The 20034-nt window shown below is 36.3% G+C and overlaps 1 protein-coding gene across 1 annotated transcript in view; it reads left to right on the top strand.

The window, feature by feature from the left end:
• Positions 1-20034, top strand: part of CHD2 (chromodomain helicase DNA binding protein 2) — a 137620-nt gene that overhangs the window by 37164 nt on the left and 80422 nt on the right. Inside the window, exons 7-14 of the mRNA XM_081290849.1 lie at positions 1932-2072; positions 3222-3355; positions 4818-5043; positions 5711-5811; positions 6979-7023; positions 7193-7371; positions 17213-17337; positions 19293-19509. Coding sequence (XP_081146975.1) covers positions 1932-2072; positions 3222-3355; positions 4818-5043; positions 5711-5811; positions 6979-7023; positions 7193-7371; positions 17213-17337; positions 19293-19509 — 1168 coding nt within the window. The remainder of the gene's footprint in view (positions 1-1931; positions 2073-3221; positions 3356-4817; positions 5044-5710; positions 5812-6978; positions 7024-7192; positions 7372-17212; positions 17338-19292; positions 19510-20034) is intronic.

Raw genomic sequence — 20034 nt, 5'->3', positions numbered from 1 at the left:
GGTTTGAATCCCAATTAACCCATTAAGTTTTATATTTTCAATTCTGGGAATATTTCAAGATTTTGACACAGGTGTATTTAAATGTTGGAGATCATAATCTAGAGTTTATTATAACATAATAGCAATGACTGTTATTACTGCTCATACACCTATTTTCTCAAAAAAATAGAACTCTAGGGCCGGGGTTGTGGCTCAGTGGCCTCATGAGCACACATACACATAAATAAAATAAAGGGCCATCAACAACTAAAAAATATTTAAAAATAATAGGACTCTAAAAATATAACTATTTCAAATGTTTGAATAAGTGGTATATTTGGTGTTCAGTTTTAACTTTTTTAGGTGTTACCTTAAATGGAAAGAAGGGACATAATAGGTTAAATGAAATGTTGTTCTCTCAAAAGGAGTACCAGTCTTTTCTTTAGAAGATAGATAATCACAAATAGTGTACTCAATGGTTAAGTTTATTTTGAATTTTGTCAATAAAAAGCTTGTGAAAATTTTAAATTTTTTTCTTTATATAAGTATCAATATAATGATCTCAGTTTTGCCCTTTGGCTGGCAAAGCCTATAATATTTACTCTCTGTCTATGTACGGAAAAAGTTTGCCCACCCTTGGCCTAGGACATAATTTGTATTTCAATACTCTGAGGAAAATTTATAAGAATATTGTGTTTCACCTTAATTGAAGCTCACAGGACTGTTAACTCTTAATTCTGTCTTCTCCGGTTGTTTTTTGGTACTAGGTACTGAATCCAACCACTAAGTCACATCCCTAGGTCTTTTATTCATTTTATTTTGAGACAGGATCTCACTAAGTTGCTTATGGTCTTGCTTAGATGCTTAGGTTGGCTTTGAACTCCTGCCTCAGCCTCCTGAGTCTCTCTTCTAGGTTTTTAGGGCTAGTGTAAGAAACAGATAATTGTTATTGTGAGTTTACTTCTTCTTTTTTCTTCTTCTTTTACTTTTCCTTTCATGATCTTAGACTGTGACATTGAGTCCTGGCTGTACATGGGACTCAGGAGAGGGGGCCTTGCTCTGTTGTACTAGAACTATGGCAGGGTACAATCATTTTATAGTCTGTGCACATGAAGAGATTATGTGGGGGTTGAAGCTCAGGGGTAGAGCACTTGCCCAGCACCTGTTAGGCACCGGTTTCAATCTTCAACATCACATATATAAATTAAACAAAGTAAAACAAACAAAAAGATTTAAAATCATGTGTAATTTTTTCTTGTCCTTTATTCACTTTTACACAGACCAGGAATGTTCTATGTATCTTGTTATGCATGTTTCTTGGATATCTTTTCATATTAGTACTCAGGAAACTGCCTTTTTCTTTTTTTGTGATTGCATAGTACTCAGTTAACAGATGATGAACATTTATCAGAATTTTTCTAATACTTTGTAATTGCAAGTGATGCTACTGTGAATGTCTATGTCTTCCCAAGTATACATCTGTGAAATATATTGTTATAAGTAAAATTGTGGCATTTTAAAATTTGATGGATATTTCCAGATTGCCTACCCAAAAGATACCATAAGCAACGTGCTATATATATATTTTTATGTTAGGTGATACTGATGAACAGTTGAGAACCATTATCTCTCCCATAAATGATTTAGGATTATCAGCATTAGAATTACTTTCATGTAAATTAGAATCTCAGGGGTTAGGATTCAAGAATATGCTTTTTTTTTTTTTTTTTTTTTTTTTTGGTCACACTGGGGATCGTACCCAGGGCTTCGTGCATATGTGCTAGATGAGCACTCTACCATTGAGCTACGCCCCAGCCCAGGAATATATTTGTAACATTTGCCAAGTGGCTTATATATGTACCATTGTTCTGGGAAATATCATTATATAGATTTGAAGTAGATTTCACATGTTAGAATAAAAGCTTTGCCATTGTTTTTCCTTCTCATTTTAGGACAGTTCCCAAACCTCGGGTTAAAAAGCAACCTAAGGCTCAGCGTGGAAAGAAAAAAAAGCAAGATTCTTCCGATGATGATGACGAAGATGATGAAGCTCCCAAAAGGCAGACTCGTAGAAGAGCTGCTAAGAATGTTAGGTAAGTTGTGCCCCGTTGGTGTAATTGGCTAGATCTTGGTTTTTATAGTCTAAGATTTTGCATTTGATAGATCTATGTTGTTTTTAGAAATCTGTTTAGTTTTCTTGGAAAAGGAATGGTGATAATTAAACCAAGAGGAATGAGAAAGAACAACAGTAGATCATTTTAAACTACTTCAAGTTCATGTCCTTAGTGGCATTGTCAGCATTTTATAACATTACTCTTTTTTTGCGGGGGCGGGGGGGGGTGGCAGTTCTAGGGATTGAACCCAGGGCTTCATTCATGCTAGGCAAGCAGTCTGTCACTGAGCTGTATCCCCATTCCTTTTATCACTCTTTTGAATGATGCAAATTATTCTGAGGTTTGGTTTATATGTTAATAGTTATAATTTTAATCCAACTTAGTCATAGAAAGTGAAATAGATTCAAACATTAATATTTTAATTTGTAGAGTTTGAAAGACATTTAATTTGTAGAACATATGCAGATTTTTTTTATAGTCTTCCTAGAGATCTAAAAATACTAATTATTTGTCCAGTATATCCAATTAATAATTATAAACTAAGACTCAGCTTTGCATATGCCTGTGTATAGCTTAGCAGTTTTTCTGGTTAAAGCATTTAAATTTAAATGTTACTTCCTTTTTATCCAGTGGTTTTTTTTTTTTTTTGTGTGTGTGTGTGTGTGTGTGTGTGTGTGTGGTGCTGGGGCTTGAACACAGGACCTTGTGCAGGCAAGGCAAGCACTGTACCAAATGAACTATATCCCCTGTCCCTTTTTATCCAATGATTTAATAACAGTTTTTTTTCTTTCATTATGCACTTTCTTTGCGATAGCTTCTTCATTTATGTGATAATAATCTCATTAAAAAATGAAAAAAGGCATGTCCTTGTAGTTTTGTATTATTGTAATTTTGTTACATAAATTAGTATAGGTACACTTTTTTCATTTGAAATGTGGGTTTGCCTTCTTGCAGTTAATCAGTGATCATGAATTGATACTTGCATTGAGTCCAATGAATGGCAAATCTGTAAAATCTGTGTGTTGGAATCAAAGGAATATGGTTCCTTTTTCTGGTGATATTGTATATGGAGGTGTTTAATCCTTAAACTATAATTTTCTCAATTATTCAGTATTATTTTTCATGCAGTTATAAAGAAGATGATGACTTTGAGACTGATTCAGATGATCTCATTGAAATGACTGGGGAAGGAGTTGATGAACAGCAAGATAATAGTGAAACTATTGAAAAAGTCTTAGATTCAAGATTGGGAAAGAAAGGAGGTATGTATCTTTGGAAAGCAAAGTATTTTGAAATCTGCTTAGTAAGGCCCAGATTTTATATATTTTAACCTGGATGTGATAAATTTCAGGCAACTGTTGTGAGATGTGGAAGTCTGTTGAACTAATAATTTTTCAAGCTGAGGACAAAGGAATGCATCCTATATGTCTTTGATATTTTAAATTAAGCTAGTAAAGATAAGTTAATTCTCTTTGAAGCAGTGATATAGTAGAGATACTGCTTTTTTTTTTATATATCGCCTATTAACCTTTAGCAAATCTCTTTAGTTAATTGTTCTTGAATCTGTAAAAATATCAAACTAATCAAATATATATTTGAATAATAGCAGAAGTGTTTAAAAAATATCTATTTGAGATATCTCATAACTTTTTAATCTTTTTGTTTTTGGTCCCTTATTCTGGCTGTACTTGAAGTAGAGAAATAGGAGAATTAATAGAAAGATTTGGGAGGGTGGGAAAGCAGGAGAGGATTTTGATTTTCTGTTCTTATTCCTGGCAATAGGTGTTTTTTGTTTAGTTTGAATTATTGGACTCCCCCCTCCAAAAAAAAAAAACTTTTTATTACATTTGGACGTTTGATTTATTTCACTGGCAAACTTTGGAATACCTTTTTTTTTTTTTATTTATTCTGGGGATTGAACCCAGGATCTTGTGCATGCCGGGTAAAAAGTCTGCCACTGAGCTATACCTGTAGTCCTTTTTAAAAATTGTATTTTGGGCTGGGGATGTGGCTCAAGCGGTAGCGCGCTTGCCTGGCATGTGTGCGGCCCGGGTTCGATCCTCAGCACCACATACCAACAAAGATGTTGTGTCCACCGAGAACTAAAAAATAATAAATATTAAAAAATTATCTCTCTCTCTCTCCTCTCTCTCTCTCTCTCTCTCTCTCTCTCTCTCTCTCTCTCTCTCTCTCTCTCTCCTCTTAAAAAAAACATAAAAAAAATTGTATTTTGAGACAGATTCTGGTTAAGTTGCATAGACTTAAGCTTAAACTTGTCATCTTCCCTTTTCAGTCCCCAAGTAGCTGGAATTAATTACAGGTGTGTGTGCTCTTACCTGACTAGAATATGTTTTAATGCACAAAAGTCAGGTTAGCTCTTTTTGTTTTGATTTTGTTTTTGTGGTACTATAACTTAAACCTAGGGTTTGGTGGATGCTAGGAAGCACTCTGCCACTGAGCTACATCAGCAGCCCTGGGTTAGCATTTTGAAAATATTTGAAATTATTGGTCAGTTCCACTCTGTGTTGTAAGTTATGCTTATTTGAAGTCCAAGTATTTTGGTGATTCCTTTTAAGAGATTAGACAGTTGCTAACTTAGGAAGCTTTTTAGTGTCTGGTTTTATGCTCTCTTTTTCTTTCTGAGGTGCTGGGAATCAGACCCAGGGCCTTGCACATGCTACCACTGAGCTATACTTTTTAAAATTTAACTGAATCCTTTTGCAGCCACTGGAGCTTCTACTACTGTATATGCTATTGAAGCTAATGGAGATCCTAGTGGTGACTTTGACACTGAAAAGGATGAAGGTGAAATTCAGTACCTCATCAAATGGAAGGGTTGGTCTTATATTCACAGTACATGGGAGAGTGAAGAATCTTTACAGCAACAGAAAGTGAAAGGCCTAAAAAAACTAGAGAATTTCAAGAAGAAAGAAGATGAAATCAAACAATGGTATGTTTCTTACCATGGATTAAATAGATATTTGCAGCCTGAGAGAAAGGAAGATTTTTAAATAATGTACTGAGAACACAGCTATTTAGGATCTCACTCTTGCCTTCATCATGTGAATACAGAGCTAACTGTAGTTCTGTTTTGTAAAATTGTGACCCCAAAATAGTATATATTTTTGCATGTGGCTACTCAGTCTTTAATGTTAGTGATAGCAGCACATTAAGCATTGTTCATACATTATGTCTTTCATCTTCACAAGAAAGGTATGAGATTTATAAAGTAACCCCTGCATTCTAGACAGGAAGGATGAGGTACAAAGCAACTCCACAAGTGGACCCAGTACTTGAATTTTGGCACCTGAGTTCAGAGCCTATTCTTTACAACACTTAGCTGACTGTGGTTAGACTGTAGTGGCTTAGACATCATGTCTAATATTCTAGAACTCTCTGGGTTATGAAACACTTAAAACTAATAGTAGTTTTACATAATTTTCAGAAATGATGTGAAGGTGTTTTAAAAAAAATCTCATGCCTAATTACTAGTAAAGATTACCAAAGGGACAGATAGAAGTAACTTGTTAGCTTTTCTAATCTGGATTTTTGGTGTGATACATGTGCATAGATCCCCTAAGTCTAATTGGTATGTGCTATTTCTGTTTTCTGTCCAGGTTAGGAAAAGTTTCTCCTGAAGATGTGGAATATTTCAATTGCCAACAGGAGCTGGCTTCAGAGTTGAATAAACAATATCAGATAGTAGAGAGAGTAATAGGTAAATACATAGAAACTTACTTTAGCTGAGTTTGAACTCAAAGAATAATGGCTTTTGCTTTTAGCATAATGTACATTAAAAGTTGCATTCTCTAGTTTTACTTCTTGAGAGTAGACACATACTTAGGGTTATCTTGAAGGAAAAGCTAATAAAATTTGCTCATAGATTTGGGTATGGGAGTGAAAGGGGTATCAAGGAGATGTCAAGTTCTTTGGCTTGAATGTAAAGATCAAAGGAAGAATTAATTTTTGGAGCAGAAATAAAGAGCTTGATATAAAGTTTGATATACTTTTTAATCATCTAAGAGGAGAGTATTTTGAAGGCAGGAGTATGTATAAGCCTGGGATGTAGCTCTTTTAGTTTAGGTCAAAGATTTAAATTTGGGCATTTATCAGTATATAGGTAGTTTTTTTTTTTTTTTTTTTTTTTTTTGTACTAGAGATTGAACCCAGGGCCACTTAATCACTGAGCCACATTCCCAGCCATTTTTATTTTTTTAGTTTGAGACCAGGTCTTTCTAAGTTGCTTAGGGCCTTGCTAAGTTGCTGAGCCTGGGTTTGAACCTGTGAAACTCCTGCTTCTGTGTCGCAAGTTGCTGGGATTATAGGCGTGAGCCACTGTGCTCAGCTATAAGTAGTATTTTAAAGCCTAAATTTTAAAAATGATTTTAATGAGATTATTAGGAATAGAGTATACATGGTGAGAGGAGGAAGTCTGAGATCATTCTGCTGTGTAGAAGTCTGAAATAAGCATTCAAATGAGAGGAAGGACAGTCAGTGTGATACGAGGAGAGCTGAGAGAGATTGCTATAAAGGAAGCTAGGTTACATATGGCTTCAGTGGAGTAAATGTTGTTGGTGAAAGATGGTGAGGATTGGGACTTAATCCTAAATTCAGTAATAGGTATGGCACATGTGAAAAGGAGCCATGAAATGGTGAGATGCATGTCTGCTTTGGTGTGTTCAAGAGAGAATAAGAGATGGAAAAAAGTTATGGACAACTCCTGGGCAGTTTTATTTTAAGGGAGAAATGGGGCAATAGCTTGAGAAGGAGATAAGAACAAGACTTTTTAAGATGTGAGATAGTAGAGTATATATGTATTCTTATTCCTAGAATCTGTCTCTCTTTTGGTATGAGTATAACTTTTCTTATTTTGCATTTGTTTTAGCTGTGAAGACAAGTAAATCTACATTGGGTCAAACAGATTTTCCAGGTGAGCAAGAGATCTTATTTATAAACATTGTTCAGTATTTAAAAGCACTTTATGTTTTGCAGAGTATAGTTTTGCCGAATGGTGTTTCATTTGTTATGCATAAAAAGGAATGTTTTTCTCCACCTTTAATTGACAGTTGTTGATTTATCAATGTTTACATATAAAATAGCTCATACTCGGAAGCCAGCACCTTCAAATGAACCTGAGTATCTCTGCAAATGGATGGGACTTCCCTATTCAGAGTGTAGCTGGGAAGATGAGGCCCTGATTGGAAAGAAATTCCAGAGCTGCATCGACAGCTTCCATAGTAGGAACAACTCAAAAACTATCCCAACAAGAGAATGCAAGGTATGGGGTTGTTTTTTTTTTTTTTTTTCCCCAGGGGAAAAATGTACTGATATAATGGCTTAATGACTAGATACTAAAAGGTAGTAGTATCACAAGAGTAAATGATGATTCCCATTTTGAATTGAAAGAGGATTTAGGTGTGACATAAAAAAATAATTATAGAAAAAGCAGAGGATGAGTTACCTAATGTGTTTGCTTTAGTAAGTAATACTTAGAAGATGTAGGTACTTAGAAGGGATAGGAAGGGGGTGTCTCTGAATTTTAAGTTAGAAATTAAATATGTAACCTTTCTGGGCTGGGGTTGTGGCTCATTGGTAGAGTGCTTGCCTAGCATGTGTGAGGCACTGGGTTCGATCCTTAGCACCACATAAAAATAAACAAAGACCTATCGACACTAAAAAATTAAAACACATATAACCTTTCTTATTCGCTATATTGACTGTACAAATCCTCTTCTTTGGAATTTATTCCATCTGGAAAAGTGATATACTTGGGTTCTTAGAGTAATAAATGTAGTTATCAGACATGGGCTTTGTCTCTGAGAAATTGAGAGTCATGTAAATAGCACCACATTTCTACCTGTGAATGTCAGCATGTTATTGCAAGTCAGGTAAGTGTGAGATAGGCTGTGGTCAGAGAAGTACAGAGGTAGAATTTGCTGAGCTTCAGTGTTCATTGAAGGAGTTTTAAGAGGAAATCATGGTGCCTGAACTGCCTATTTTTCTTAAAGAATAGATTCATTTGTGATGGGTATATTATTGGGACCCAGGGTATTGCTTTCCCATGAAAGGTACCAAGAGAAAGATATTTGCACCATGATAGGGAACTACCAGACCCCTGTGTTGGAAAGGGAGATAAATTTGAGTACATTTAGATTAAAGTATGTGTGTCTTAACTATCTTGAAGAAAAGGAATTTTGACTTTTTTTCTGTTGGTATTGGTGACTGGCTAAGGAGAGCAACAGAATACAAGTACTATTTTATTTAGAAAGCTCACCTACTGGCAGCATATAGGAGATTCTGGAGCCAAAAGACCCAGCTAGTTAGATATAGAAATCCATGAATGAAGAATTGGCACGAGGGCAAGGGACCTAGTGGTGACATGAAGGATTGGATGTGAGAATCATGGAGTGAGTTTGGCAGGGGTAGATGGATGTTGTTTGGAGGGTGAGAGTAAGGTGTCAGATTCCATTCATTGCCAGGTACCTGCCCTTTGGAGAGCCAAAATCATTGATACCTTATCAAAAACTGGTTAGGATTTTATATCTATCTATCTATCTATCTATCTATCTATCTATCTATCTATCTATCTATGTCTCTCTATCTATCTATATTTTGGTATTGGGGATTGAACCCAGGAGTCCTGTTCCACTGAAGCTACATTCCAGCTCTTTTTTTTTTTTTTTTAATTTTTATTTTGAGATAGGATCTTGATAAGTTGCCCAGGCTGGTCTTCACCTTGTGATCTTCCTGCCTCAGCTTCTGAGTAGGATTATAGGTGTGCACCACCACTTGATGTTTCTCAGAATAGGCTCTACATATAGGCAAATGTCCTTAGAAAGAGGACTTTTGTGGCCAAATAACTTTGTGATGCATTTCTGAATAAATATCTCCTGTAAATCCATACCAAAAGCACACATGGTTAAATGTTGAAAAGTAATAAGTAAAGAAATTTGTATAACTTATTTATTTACTTATTTTTGTTACCAGGGATTGAACCGAGGGGGATTTAAACACTGAATTACATCACCAGCTCTTTTTTATGTTTTATTTAGAGACAGGGTCTTGCCAAGTTGCTTAGATCCTTGCTAAGTTGCTGAGGCGGGCTTTGAATAAAAGTAGTATCCTCCTGCCTCAGCCTCCTAAGCCACTGGGATTACAGGCATGCACCAACTGGCTAGAAATTTGTATAACTTTTGATCCGTTGTTTTCTACATTGATTTGGCCACAGAATCTGCATTTTGTGCAAACCAGAGACTTGTTGGCCTTATTAGAATGCTATTTATTCTTTTTTTTTAAATTTTTTATTTTATTTTTTTTATTGGTTGTTCACAACATTACAAAGCTTTTGACATATCATATTTCATACATTAGATTGAAGTGGGTTATGAACTCCCAATTTTACCCCAAATGCAGATTGCAGAATCACGTCGGTTACACATCCACATTTTTACATACTGACATTAGTGACTGTTGTATTCTGCTACCTTTCCTATCCCCTACTATCCCCCCTCCCCTTCCCTCACATCTTCTCTCTCTACCCCATCTACTGTAATTCATTTCTCTCCTTGTTTATTTTCCCATTCCCCTCACAACCTCTTATATGTAATTTTGTATAGCAATGAGGGTCTCCCTTCATTTCCATGCAATTTCCCTTTTCTCTCTCTTTCCCTCCCATCTCATGTCTCTGTTTAAAGTTAATCTTTTCTTCCTGCTCTTCCTCCCTACTCTGTTCATAGTTGCTCTCATTATATCAAAGAAGATACTTGGTATTTGTTTTTTAGGGATTGGCTAGCTTCACTAAGCATAATCTGCTCTAGTGCCATCCATTTCCCTGCAAATTCTATGATTTTGTCATTTTTTATTGCTGCGTAGTACTCCATTGTGTATAGATGCCACATTTTTTTTATCCATTCATCTATTGAAGGGCATCTGGGTTGGTTCCACAGTCTAGCTATTGTGAATTGTGCTGCTATGAACATCGATGTGGCAGTATCCCTGTAGCATGCTCTTTTAAGGTCTTCAGGGAATAGTCCAAGAAGGGCAATAGCAGGGTCAAATGGTGGTTCCATTCCCAGCTTTCCAAGGAATCTCCATACTGCTTTCCAAATTGGCCACACCAATTTGCAGTCCCACCAACAGTGTACAAGTGTACCCTTTTCTCCACATCCTCGCCAGCACTTGTTGTTGTTTGACTTCATAGTGGCTGCCAATCTTACTGGAGTGAGATGGTATCTTAGGGTGGTTTTGATTTGCATTTCTCTGACTGCTAGAGATGGAGAGCATTTTTTCATGTACTTGTTGATTGATTGTATATCCTCCTCTGAGAAGTGTCTGTTCAGGTCCTTGGCCCATTTGTTGATTGGGTTATTTGTTATCTTATTGTCTAATTTTTTGAGTTCTTTGTATACTCTGGATATTAGGGCTCTATCTGAAGTGTGAGGAGTAAAAATTTGTTCCCAGTATGTAGGCTCCCTATTTACCTCTCTTATTGTTTCTCTTGCTGAGAAAAAACTTTTTAGTTTAAGTAAGTCCCATTTGTTGATTCTTGTTATTAACTCTTGTGCTATGGGTGTCCTATTAAGGAATTTGGAGCCCGACCTCACAATATGTAGATCCTAGCCAACTTTTTCTTCTATCAGACGCAGAGTCTCTGATTTGATATCAAGCTCCTTGATCCATTTTGAGTTAACTTTTGTGCATGGCGAGAGAAAGGGATTCAGTTTCATTTTGTTGCATATGGATTTCCAGTTTTCCCAACACCATTTGTTGAAGATGCTATCCTTTCTCCATTGCATGTTTTTAGCCCCTTTATCAAATATAAGATAGTTGTAACTTTGTGGATTAGTCTCTGTGTTCTCTATTCTATACCATTGGTCCACCCACCTGTTTTGGTACCAGTACCATGCTGTTTTTGTCACTATTGCTCTGTAATATAGTTTGAAATCTGGTATCGCTATACCGCCTGATTCACACTTCCTGCTTAGAATTGCTTTTGCTATTCTGGGTCTTTTATTTTTCCATATGAATTTCATGATTGCTTTATCTATTTCTACAAGAAATGCCGTTGGGATTTTGATTGGTATTGCATTAAACCTATAGAGAACTTTTGGTAATATCGCCATTTTGATAATGTTAGTTCTGCCTATCCATGAACAGGGTATATTTTTCCATCTTCTAAGATCTTCTTCTACTTCTCTCTTTAGGGTTCTCTAGTTTTCATTGTATAAATCTTTCACCTCTTTTGTTAGGTTGCTTCCCAAATATTTTATTTTTTTTGAGGATATTGTGAATGGAGTGTTTTTCCTCGTTTCCGTTTCAGAAGTTTTGTCGCTGATATACAGAAATGCCTTTGTTTTATGCGTGTTGATTTTATATCCTGCCACTTTGCTGAATTCATTTATTAGTTCTAGTAGTTTCTTTGTAGACCCTTTTGGGTCTTCTAGGTATAGAATCATGTCATCTGCAAATAGTGATAATTTAAGTTCTTCTTTTCCTATTTTTATGCCTTTAATTTCTTTTGTCTGTCTAATTGCTCTGGCTAGTATTTCAAGGACTAAATTAAATAGAAGTGGTGATAAAGGGCATCCCTGTCTTGTTCCAGATTTTAGAGGGAATGCCTTCAACTTTTGTCCATTCAGAATGATGCTAGCCTTGGGCTTAGCATAGATAGCTTTTACAATGTCAAGGTAAGTTCCTCTTATCCCTAGTTTTTCTAATGTTTTGAACATAAAGGGATGCTGTACTTTGTCGAATGCTTTCTCTGCGTCTATCGAGATGATCATATGGTTCTTATCTTTAAGTCTGTTGATGTGGTGAATAACATTTATTGATTTCCGTATATTGAACCATCCTTGCATCCCAGGGATGAATTCTACTTGATCATGGTGCACAATTTTTTTGATGTGTTTTTGTATTCGATTCGCCAGAATTTTATTGAGGATTTTTGCATCTAGGTTCATTAGAGATATTGGTCTGTAGTTTTCTTTCTTTGAGGTGTCTTTGTCTGGTTTTGGAATCAGGGTGATGTTGGCCTCATAGAATGAATTTGGAAGAGCTCCCTCTTTTTCTATTTCCTGAAATAACTTGAAAAGTATTGGTATTAATTCTTCTTTAAAGGTTTTGTAAAACTCCACTGTATACCCATCCGGTCCTGGGCTTTTCTTGGTTGGTAGTCTTTTGATGGCTTCTTCAATTTCATCCATTGATATTGGTCTGTTCAAATTGTGTGTATCCTCCTGACTCAGTCTGGGCAAATCATATGACTTAAGAAATTTATCGATGTCTTCACTATCTTCTATTTTATTGGAATATAGGTTTTCAAAATAATTTCTAATTGTCTACTGTATTTCTGTAGCATCTGTTGTGATACTGCCTTTTTCATCCCGTATGTTAGTAATTTGAGTTCTCTCTCTTCTTCTCTTCGTTAGCATGGCTAAAGGTCTGTCGACCTTATGTATTTTTTCGAAGAACCAACTTTTAGTTTTGTTAATTTTTTCAGTAGTTTCTTTTCTTTCAATTTCATTGATTTCTGCTCTGATTTTAATTATTTCTTGCCTTCTGCTACATTTGCTGTTATTTTGCTCTTCCTTTTCTAGGACTTTGAGATGAAGTGTGAGCTCATTTATTTGTTGGTTTTTTCTTTTTTTGAGGAATGACCACCAGGCGATGAATTTCCCTCTCAAAACTGCTTTCATTGTGTCCCATAGATTCCGATATGTTGTGTCTGTATTTTCATTTATCTCTAAGAATTTTTTGATTTCCTCCTTTATGTCTTCTGTAACCCATTGATCATTCAGTAACATATTGTTCATTTTCCATGTGATGTAGGATTTTTCCTTCCTTCTTTTATCATTGATTTCCAGTTTCATTCCCTTATGATCAGATAAAATGCATGGTATTATCTCCACCCCTTTATATTTACTGAGGGTTGCCCTATGGCATAATATATGGTCTATTTTTGAGAAGGATCCATGTGCTGATGAGAAAAAAGTATTTCCATTTGATGATGGTTGATATATTCTATATATGTCAGTTAATTCTAGGTTATTGATTGTGGTATTGAGTTCTATAGTTTCTTTATTCAACTTTTGTTTGGAGGATCTGTCCAATGGTGAGAGAGGTGTGTTGAAGTCACCCATAATTATTGTGTTGTGGTCTATTTGATTCTTGAACTTAAGGAGAATTTGCTTTATGAACGTTGCAGCACCATTATTTGGTGCATAAGTATTGATAATTGTTATGTCTTGTTGGTGAATGGTTCCTTTTAACAGTATATAATGTCCTTCCGTATCCCTTTTGATTAACTTAGTCTTGAAGTCGATTTTATTCGATATGAGGATGGCCACCCCTGCTTGCTTAAGAGGACCGTGTGCATGGTATATTTTTTCCCATCCTTTCACCTTCAGCCTGTGTATGTCTTTTCCAATCAGATGTGTCTCCTGGAGGCAGCATATTGTTGGATTTATTTATTTATTTTTTATTGGTTGTTCAAAACATTACATAGTTCTTGATATATCATATTTCACACTTTGATTCAAGTGGGTTATGAACTCCCATTTTTACCCCGTATACAGATTGCAGAGTCACATCAGTTACACTTCCACTGATTTACACATTGACATACTCATGGCTGTTGTATTATGCTGCCTTTCCTATCCTCTACTATCCCCCCTCCCCTCTGCTCCCCTCCCCTCTTCTCTCTCTACCCCCTCTACTGTAATTCATTTCTCCCCCTTGTTGGATTTATTTTTTTAATCCATGATACCAGCCTATGTCGCTTTATTGGAGAGTTTAAGCCATTAACATTTAGAGTTACTATTGATATATGGTTTGTAGTTCCAGCCATGTTTGATTATTTATCCTTTTTTAAAAAAAATTTAGTTTGTTTCTCCATGATTATCTTTCCCCTCGCCCTCTGTCCTTACCGAGGCACTTCCCACTGATGGTTTTGGTTATTGTTTTTCATTTCTTCCTCGTGTAGTGTTTTGCTCAAAATGCTTTGCAGTGCTGGTTTTCTGGCTGCAAATTCTTTTAACTTTTGTTTATCATGAAAGATTTTTATTTCTTTGTCATACCTGAAGCTTAATTTTGCTGGATACAGAATTTTTGGTTGGCATCCATTGTCTTTCAGTGTTTGAAATACGTTGTTCCAGCATCTTCTCGCTTTCAGCGTCTGTGATGAAAAATCCGTTGTTAACCTTATTGGTGTACCCCTGAATGTAATCTGCCTCCTTTCTCTTGTAGCTTTTAATATTTTCTCTTTGTTGTGTATATTGGATATCTTCATAACAATGTGTCTTGGCGTTGGTCTACTGTGATTTTGTGTGCTCGGTGTCCTGTATGCATCTTCAATTTGTATATCTGTTTCCTTTTTTATTTCTGGAAAGTTTTCTGTAATTATTTCATTCAGCAGGTTACTCATTCCCTTGGTTTGAATCTCTGTACCTTCTTCTATCCCAATGACTCGTAAGTTTGGTTTTTTTATGTTATCCCATAACTCTTGGATGTTTTTCTCGTGATTTTTTACCAGCCTTTCTGAGTTGGCTAGACTCTTTTCAAGATGATATATTTTGTCTCCATTATCTGACGTTCTGGCTTCTACTTTCTCCAATCTGTTAGTGATACTCTCAATTGAGTTTTTAATTTGGTTTATCGTTTCCTTCATTTCTAGAATTATTGTTTATTTTTTATAATCTTTATCTCCTGAGAAAGATGCTTAACTTCTTCTTTTATCTGTATATGTAATTCATTCTCAGTGTGTTCTTTCGCTGCTTGAATTTGCTGTCTTGTGTCCTCTTTAAGGTTCTATTCCATCTGTCTAAGGTGTTCCTTGAGTTCTTTATATGACCATTTTTCTGATGACTCTAGGTCCTCCTGAATATTTAGGCTGTCCTGCATTGTTTGTACTTCTTTTCTTCCTTGTTTTTTCAAGTTGCTCATGTTACTTCTTGTTCTGTTTGACTGCTGAGTTACTGTTTACTCCTATAAATTTATTTGATGCTTGGGAGGAAAGGTATTAGAAGGGAAGGGAAGAAGTCAGTAAAGAGAATGAGCGTAAGCAGGTAGAATTCAAGGAAGGGGGAATAAGAAAATTGAAAAGAAATGAAAAGATGAAAGAAGAAAAAAAATAGGAAATAAAAAAAGAAAAAAAATTTAAAAAAAATTTAAAAAAATTAAAAAATTAACATTAAAATGAGAAGAAAAAAAATTTAAAAAAATTGTAAAAAAAAAATTTAAAAAACAACAAGAAAGAAGATGTGAGGGAAGGGGAGGGGGGATAGTAGGGGATAGGAAAGGTAGCAGAATACAACAGTCACTAATATGGCAGTATGTAAAAATGTGGATGTGTAACCGACATGATTCTGCAATTTGCATTTGGGGTAAAATTTGGAGTTCATAACCCACTTCAATCTAATGTATGATATATGGTATGTCAAGAGCTTTGTAATGTTGTGAACAACCAAAAAAAAAAAAAAAAAAGAAATGAAAATGAAAGAAAAAACCCAAATCAAAAAAAAGAGAAAAAAAAAACTAATAAATGCAGTCTTAGAGTTTGATTAACTTCTCTTTCAGTAAGTGGCGCTGTGCCCACCAGGCCAAGTTTCTCCTGTCAATACGCGGGAACCAATCACTGTGCAGCAGCTCCTCCTCCCAGACTGGGCGAGTCTCCAATCCTGAGTGCCTAGGGCCTCCTCTTGTGTCTAGTCACTTCCCACTTTTCCTCTAGCCAGGCCCCTCTCACGGGTGCCGCTCACCACAATACTGGCTGCACGCCAGGTCTGCTGCTCCCGGGAGCCCTGTTTTCATGGACGACTGAGCACACTCTCCCTGTTTGCCATTCCCTCAGACCCTAAGTTTGTAGAGCTTGGGGCTGAGAATCCTCAGCGAATTTTACTTGCCCTCCAGTAGTCACGCCCCCGGTAGCTGGTGCAAGAGACCTCAGTTGTCAGCACTGGTGGGAGCGGTACCTGGGAGTTCCGTGCCGCGGGTCCCGTGCCACTTCTGATTCCCTCTGTCTGGCTGTCGAGCTCATGGGAGAGCTGGGGGGGGGCCCCTTACGGGAGAGCTGGGGGGGGGGCCTTAAGGTTTCCCCGATGTGTGGAGAGGGAAGGCTAGGGAATTACACACCTGTAGCCACAGGTTTCAATGAAGTTATCTCCTCCGCCGCAGTCTGGTGACGTCAGTTCTCTGCCATGGTGGTATCTCTTGCAAATGGCGACAGTTCGTTTTCCTTTGCCGGGTGACCAATGCAACGGGTGGGTCCTTACTGTCTCTCCCAAGCCCCGTTTCAAACCTGTGGCTACTACCTATGAAGGCTCGGTTGGCATTTACCTCTGTAGGAACAGAAGGGCCGACCATTTGTTTCAGCCGGATGGATTAGTGCTGAGTCACAGATGTTTGTCTGCGGGAAGCAGGTGAACGGGAGCTTGAATTCAGCCGATCTGGGCTCAGTGTGTGTTCTGAGAGGCCCAGACTGATCGCCCCAGATCCACGTCAGTTCAGCATTGCCTAGTGATCCTGAGCAAACAGAATTTAGATTGTTTACGACTCCCTATGCCCGCACAGCTGAAGAGGTCAGAGACTTGATCTCTCTGCGCCCGCCGCCATGTTGGAATCCAGAATGCTATTTATTCTTAAAAACCTTTGGTAGTGAAATTGGCAACTTTTCCTTCAGAGAATTAAATTCCCATAGTTGGGCTACATTTCAGAATTTACAAATCCTATTATGGTAATTACAGGATTACATGTTTAGCTGCGTTTAGATAATAGACTTTCTCATTGTTTTATACTGTTTAGAATAAGATAACATAAAGATAACTGGGAAAATAGGAGACTGAATGCCATAAAGTAGAGATGATGTCAAATTGAAGAACTCTTTAATGTTGTTCACATACTCCTTTTAGGAAAGAAGCTAATTTCATTAAGAAATATTTTATTTCAGGATGAATTCTGGGAAATAGAGTATCAAGAAAGGGGTGGTGGAGTATAGGAGTGGTGATTCATAGGTGAGATTTGAATTTTTGTGTTTTGGTATAGAATACATTTGTGGCTAGCATTTTAACTTAGGAGTAAGGAGAAAATTTTCTCAGAGCTGGGCCTTGTTAATTTTTGTTTTTCAGGCCCTGAAGCAAAGACCACGATTTGTAGCTTTAAAGAAACAGCCAGCATATTTAGGAGGGGAAAATCTGGAGCTCCGAGATTATCAGCTAGAAGGTCTCAACTGGCTTGCTCATTCCTGGTGCAAGTAGGTTGAAAATATGTTTGACATTTTGTTTACTGTTTTTCATTTCTTTATTGCTACCCTAATTACTAAGAGCTAGGGACCCATGTATCCTTAAGAATTTAACAATGAACAAAGACAGACATGGCTTCTCTGTCCTTGTGGAATGTACAGTGTGAAAGTATCTTTAATTCTGATGTACATCCCATCCCCTATATGCCAACTCAGAATTTCTTAATTATTTTATACTAAGGCAGAAATCCTCATTTCAGAGTTAAACTACTATTGAAAAATAAATACTTGTAAATTTTTTCTCAGTGCTGAAAAGAAGATTTTTAGTTATAGAGATACTTTTACAGTGACTGTTTCCTGAGTGAGCCACTTTCTACACTTTGTTCTGTAAAATCTAATACAATATTTAATATTCAGTTAAAAAAATCAGATAGCTCAAGGAATTTCAGTTCATATGTCTGAGAATATGGGTCTGATAAAAACATTCTAATGGCTTGAAAATGATTTTCCTTTCAGAGGAGAGTGCTTCCTGATCTTTCTACAGCATCGGTAAAAACTTAGATGGAGCCTTAAGAAATTTTATGTCTAACATTTTTATTTTTCAGTTGAGGGCTCTTAGGAGCAAATGTGTCGTGTACTTTGTCCAAAGTCCCAAAATGTTTTTTGTACAGTTTTTGGACAGCCTTTTTAAAAACTTCAAACCAAAGAATTAAAAACCAACTGCAAAGGACCCAAGCAGCTGTTAGGCCCTGGTTCTAGGAGTATTACATTTAAGTAATGTCATATTTTGGTCTGATTTCAGAAAAACAGGTGAATCAGTTCAAATCTACTTTAGTCTGTGTATGTCGACAGTGGCAGTTTGTTAGGAAGAAGAAATAGTGGAGAAGCTTAACCCTGCTTCCTATCCAATATTGTGGAAAGTTGAGGAAAGTGAGAGGGAAATTAAATCAAGGAATATACTCTGTCTAAACTATACAGAAAATTGGTGTATCTGAGATTTCAGAGGTATGCTTCTTCATTCTTTGTCTCAGTGTGGTCTACTTTGTTCTTTTCTGTACTTTCCTTCTAAAACTAGCTACTCTGTAGCGGAGGACAGTGTACTTTAAATTTTTTTTTCTTGGTCAATTAAATGTCTTGTTTTCTACACAGTTAAGTTGCCTTGAACCTGTTTATTACTTTTAATCCTCTCTGGTTCATTGGTTAAGCATATATATGTACAAACCATAGGTGGCCTTATTGTAAAGAACCTTTTAATCATATTTGCAACCTTTTTATCATACATAGATTCCTGATTTCCTGCCAGATGGGCTACTTTCTATTTGCCAAACATACTTTCCTAACTGTAGCCGTTTCTTCAATTTTTTTTCCCCCTTTTAATACCCTATTAAAATCCAGGCAATTTCTTAGAGCAGTATTTCTTAAACTATGATCTAAGGAATACCTGCATTAGAATTTCCAAAGGTGCTTGTTCAAAAGAGAGAATCCTGATTTCTTTCTTCGATAAAGTCACTTAGTAGGGGTAGGTGAGGTTCAGAAATCTGATCTACAGCTTACCACTTACTTAGACTGTGGTGTATTTAAAATAAGACCTGTGCACTTGCAGCATGTTGGATTAGGGAATAGTGTATGTTTTGTTAACCCAGTAGCATGTAGAAGAATAGTGTGGGTAATTTGAGCTAAGACATGTGAGTGGCAGACTGTAGGATTCACCAGTAGTGGGTATAACCGGTCTGCTTATATTTTCTGTTTATGGGATTCAAACAAACTTATATGTGTGTATAAGTTCTGCCTTCTCTTTTTAACAGGAAAATAATTATATTATTTAAGGAAGGTAATATAATTCATAATACTAACTGCAAAATAAAGAACGTAGTCTGACCAGGCATTCATAGTAGTTCACATCTTGAATGTACTATAAATCATTTGAACTAATGGTTGCCTTGTTTTTACTTTTTTCTTTTCTGCAGAAATAACAGTGTAATTCTTGCTGATGAAATGGGCCTAGGAAAGACCATCCAGACCATATCATTCCTGTCCTACCTGTTCCACCAACACCAGCTGTATGGACCCTTTCTTATAGTCGTCCCTTTATCCACCCTCACCTCATGGCAGAGGGAGTTTGAAATCTGGGCACCAGAGATTAACGTAGTGGTTTACATAGGTGACCTGATGAGCAGAAATACGGTGTGTAAACAAAAAGAGTTGGGATAGAATCTGTGTTATAAATGTATATTGGACATTGATCTAAACCCATTGTAGAGTTATTGGTCAGGACTTAGGGAAAATTATTATTGTGACACTGTGCTATATTCCTAATATTAGGAGTTTTGTGTATAAAAAGAAACGCAGCTCAGATATTCTTTGAAACATATGATTAGTGTTTAACGAAGTGAAACAGTAAATACATGAATGAGAACTTATCTGTATTTGAGTGTTATTTTTCTTCTCTGTTCTTTTTTATACCTTTAAGATACAAGATTACAAAATAGAGTTGACATGTTATAGATAAAGTTAATATTGTTTGAGTAGAGGTACATTCCTGAAAATAGTCATGTTCTTAGAATTTGTTTCTTGACCTTTTCAAATGGTGAGGTTATATAACTTACAAAGAAGAAGTAAATTCAAAGGATATTTTAGGGTTGCAGAAATGAGAATATTTTGCTAGCAAATTTGATATTGGGTGTCATGAATTTAGAACACAGTGGCAGA

The sequence above is a fragment of the Spermophilus citellus genome, assembly GCF_964194105.1.
Source record: "Spermophilus citellus genome assembly, chromosome: 4".
Classification (NCBI taxonomy): domain Eukaryota; kingdom Metazoa; phylum Chordata; class Mammalia; order Rodentia; family Sciuridae; genus Spermophilus; species Spermophilus citellus.
Note: the sequence above shows the minus strand (reverse complement) of the source record. Positions and strands in the feature narration are given on the sequence as shown.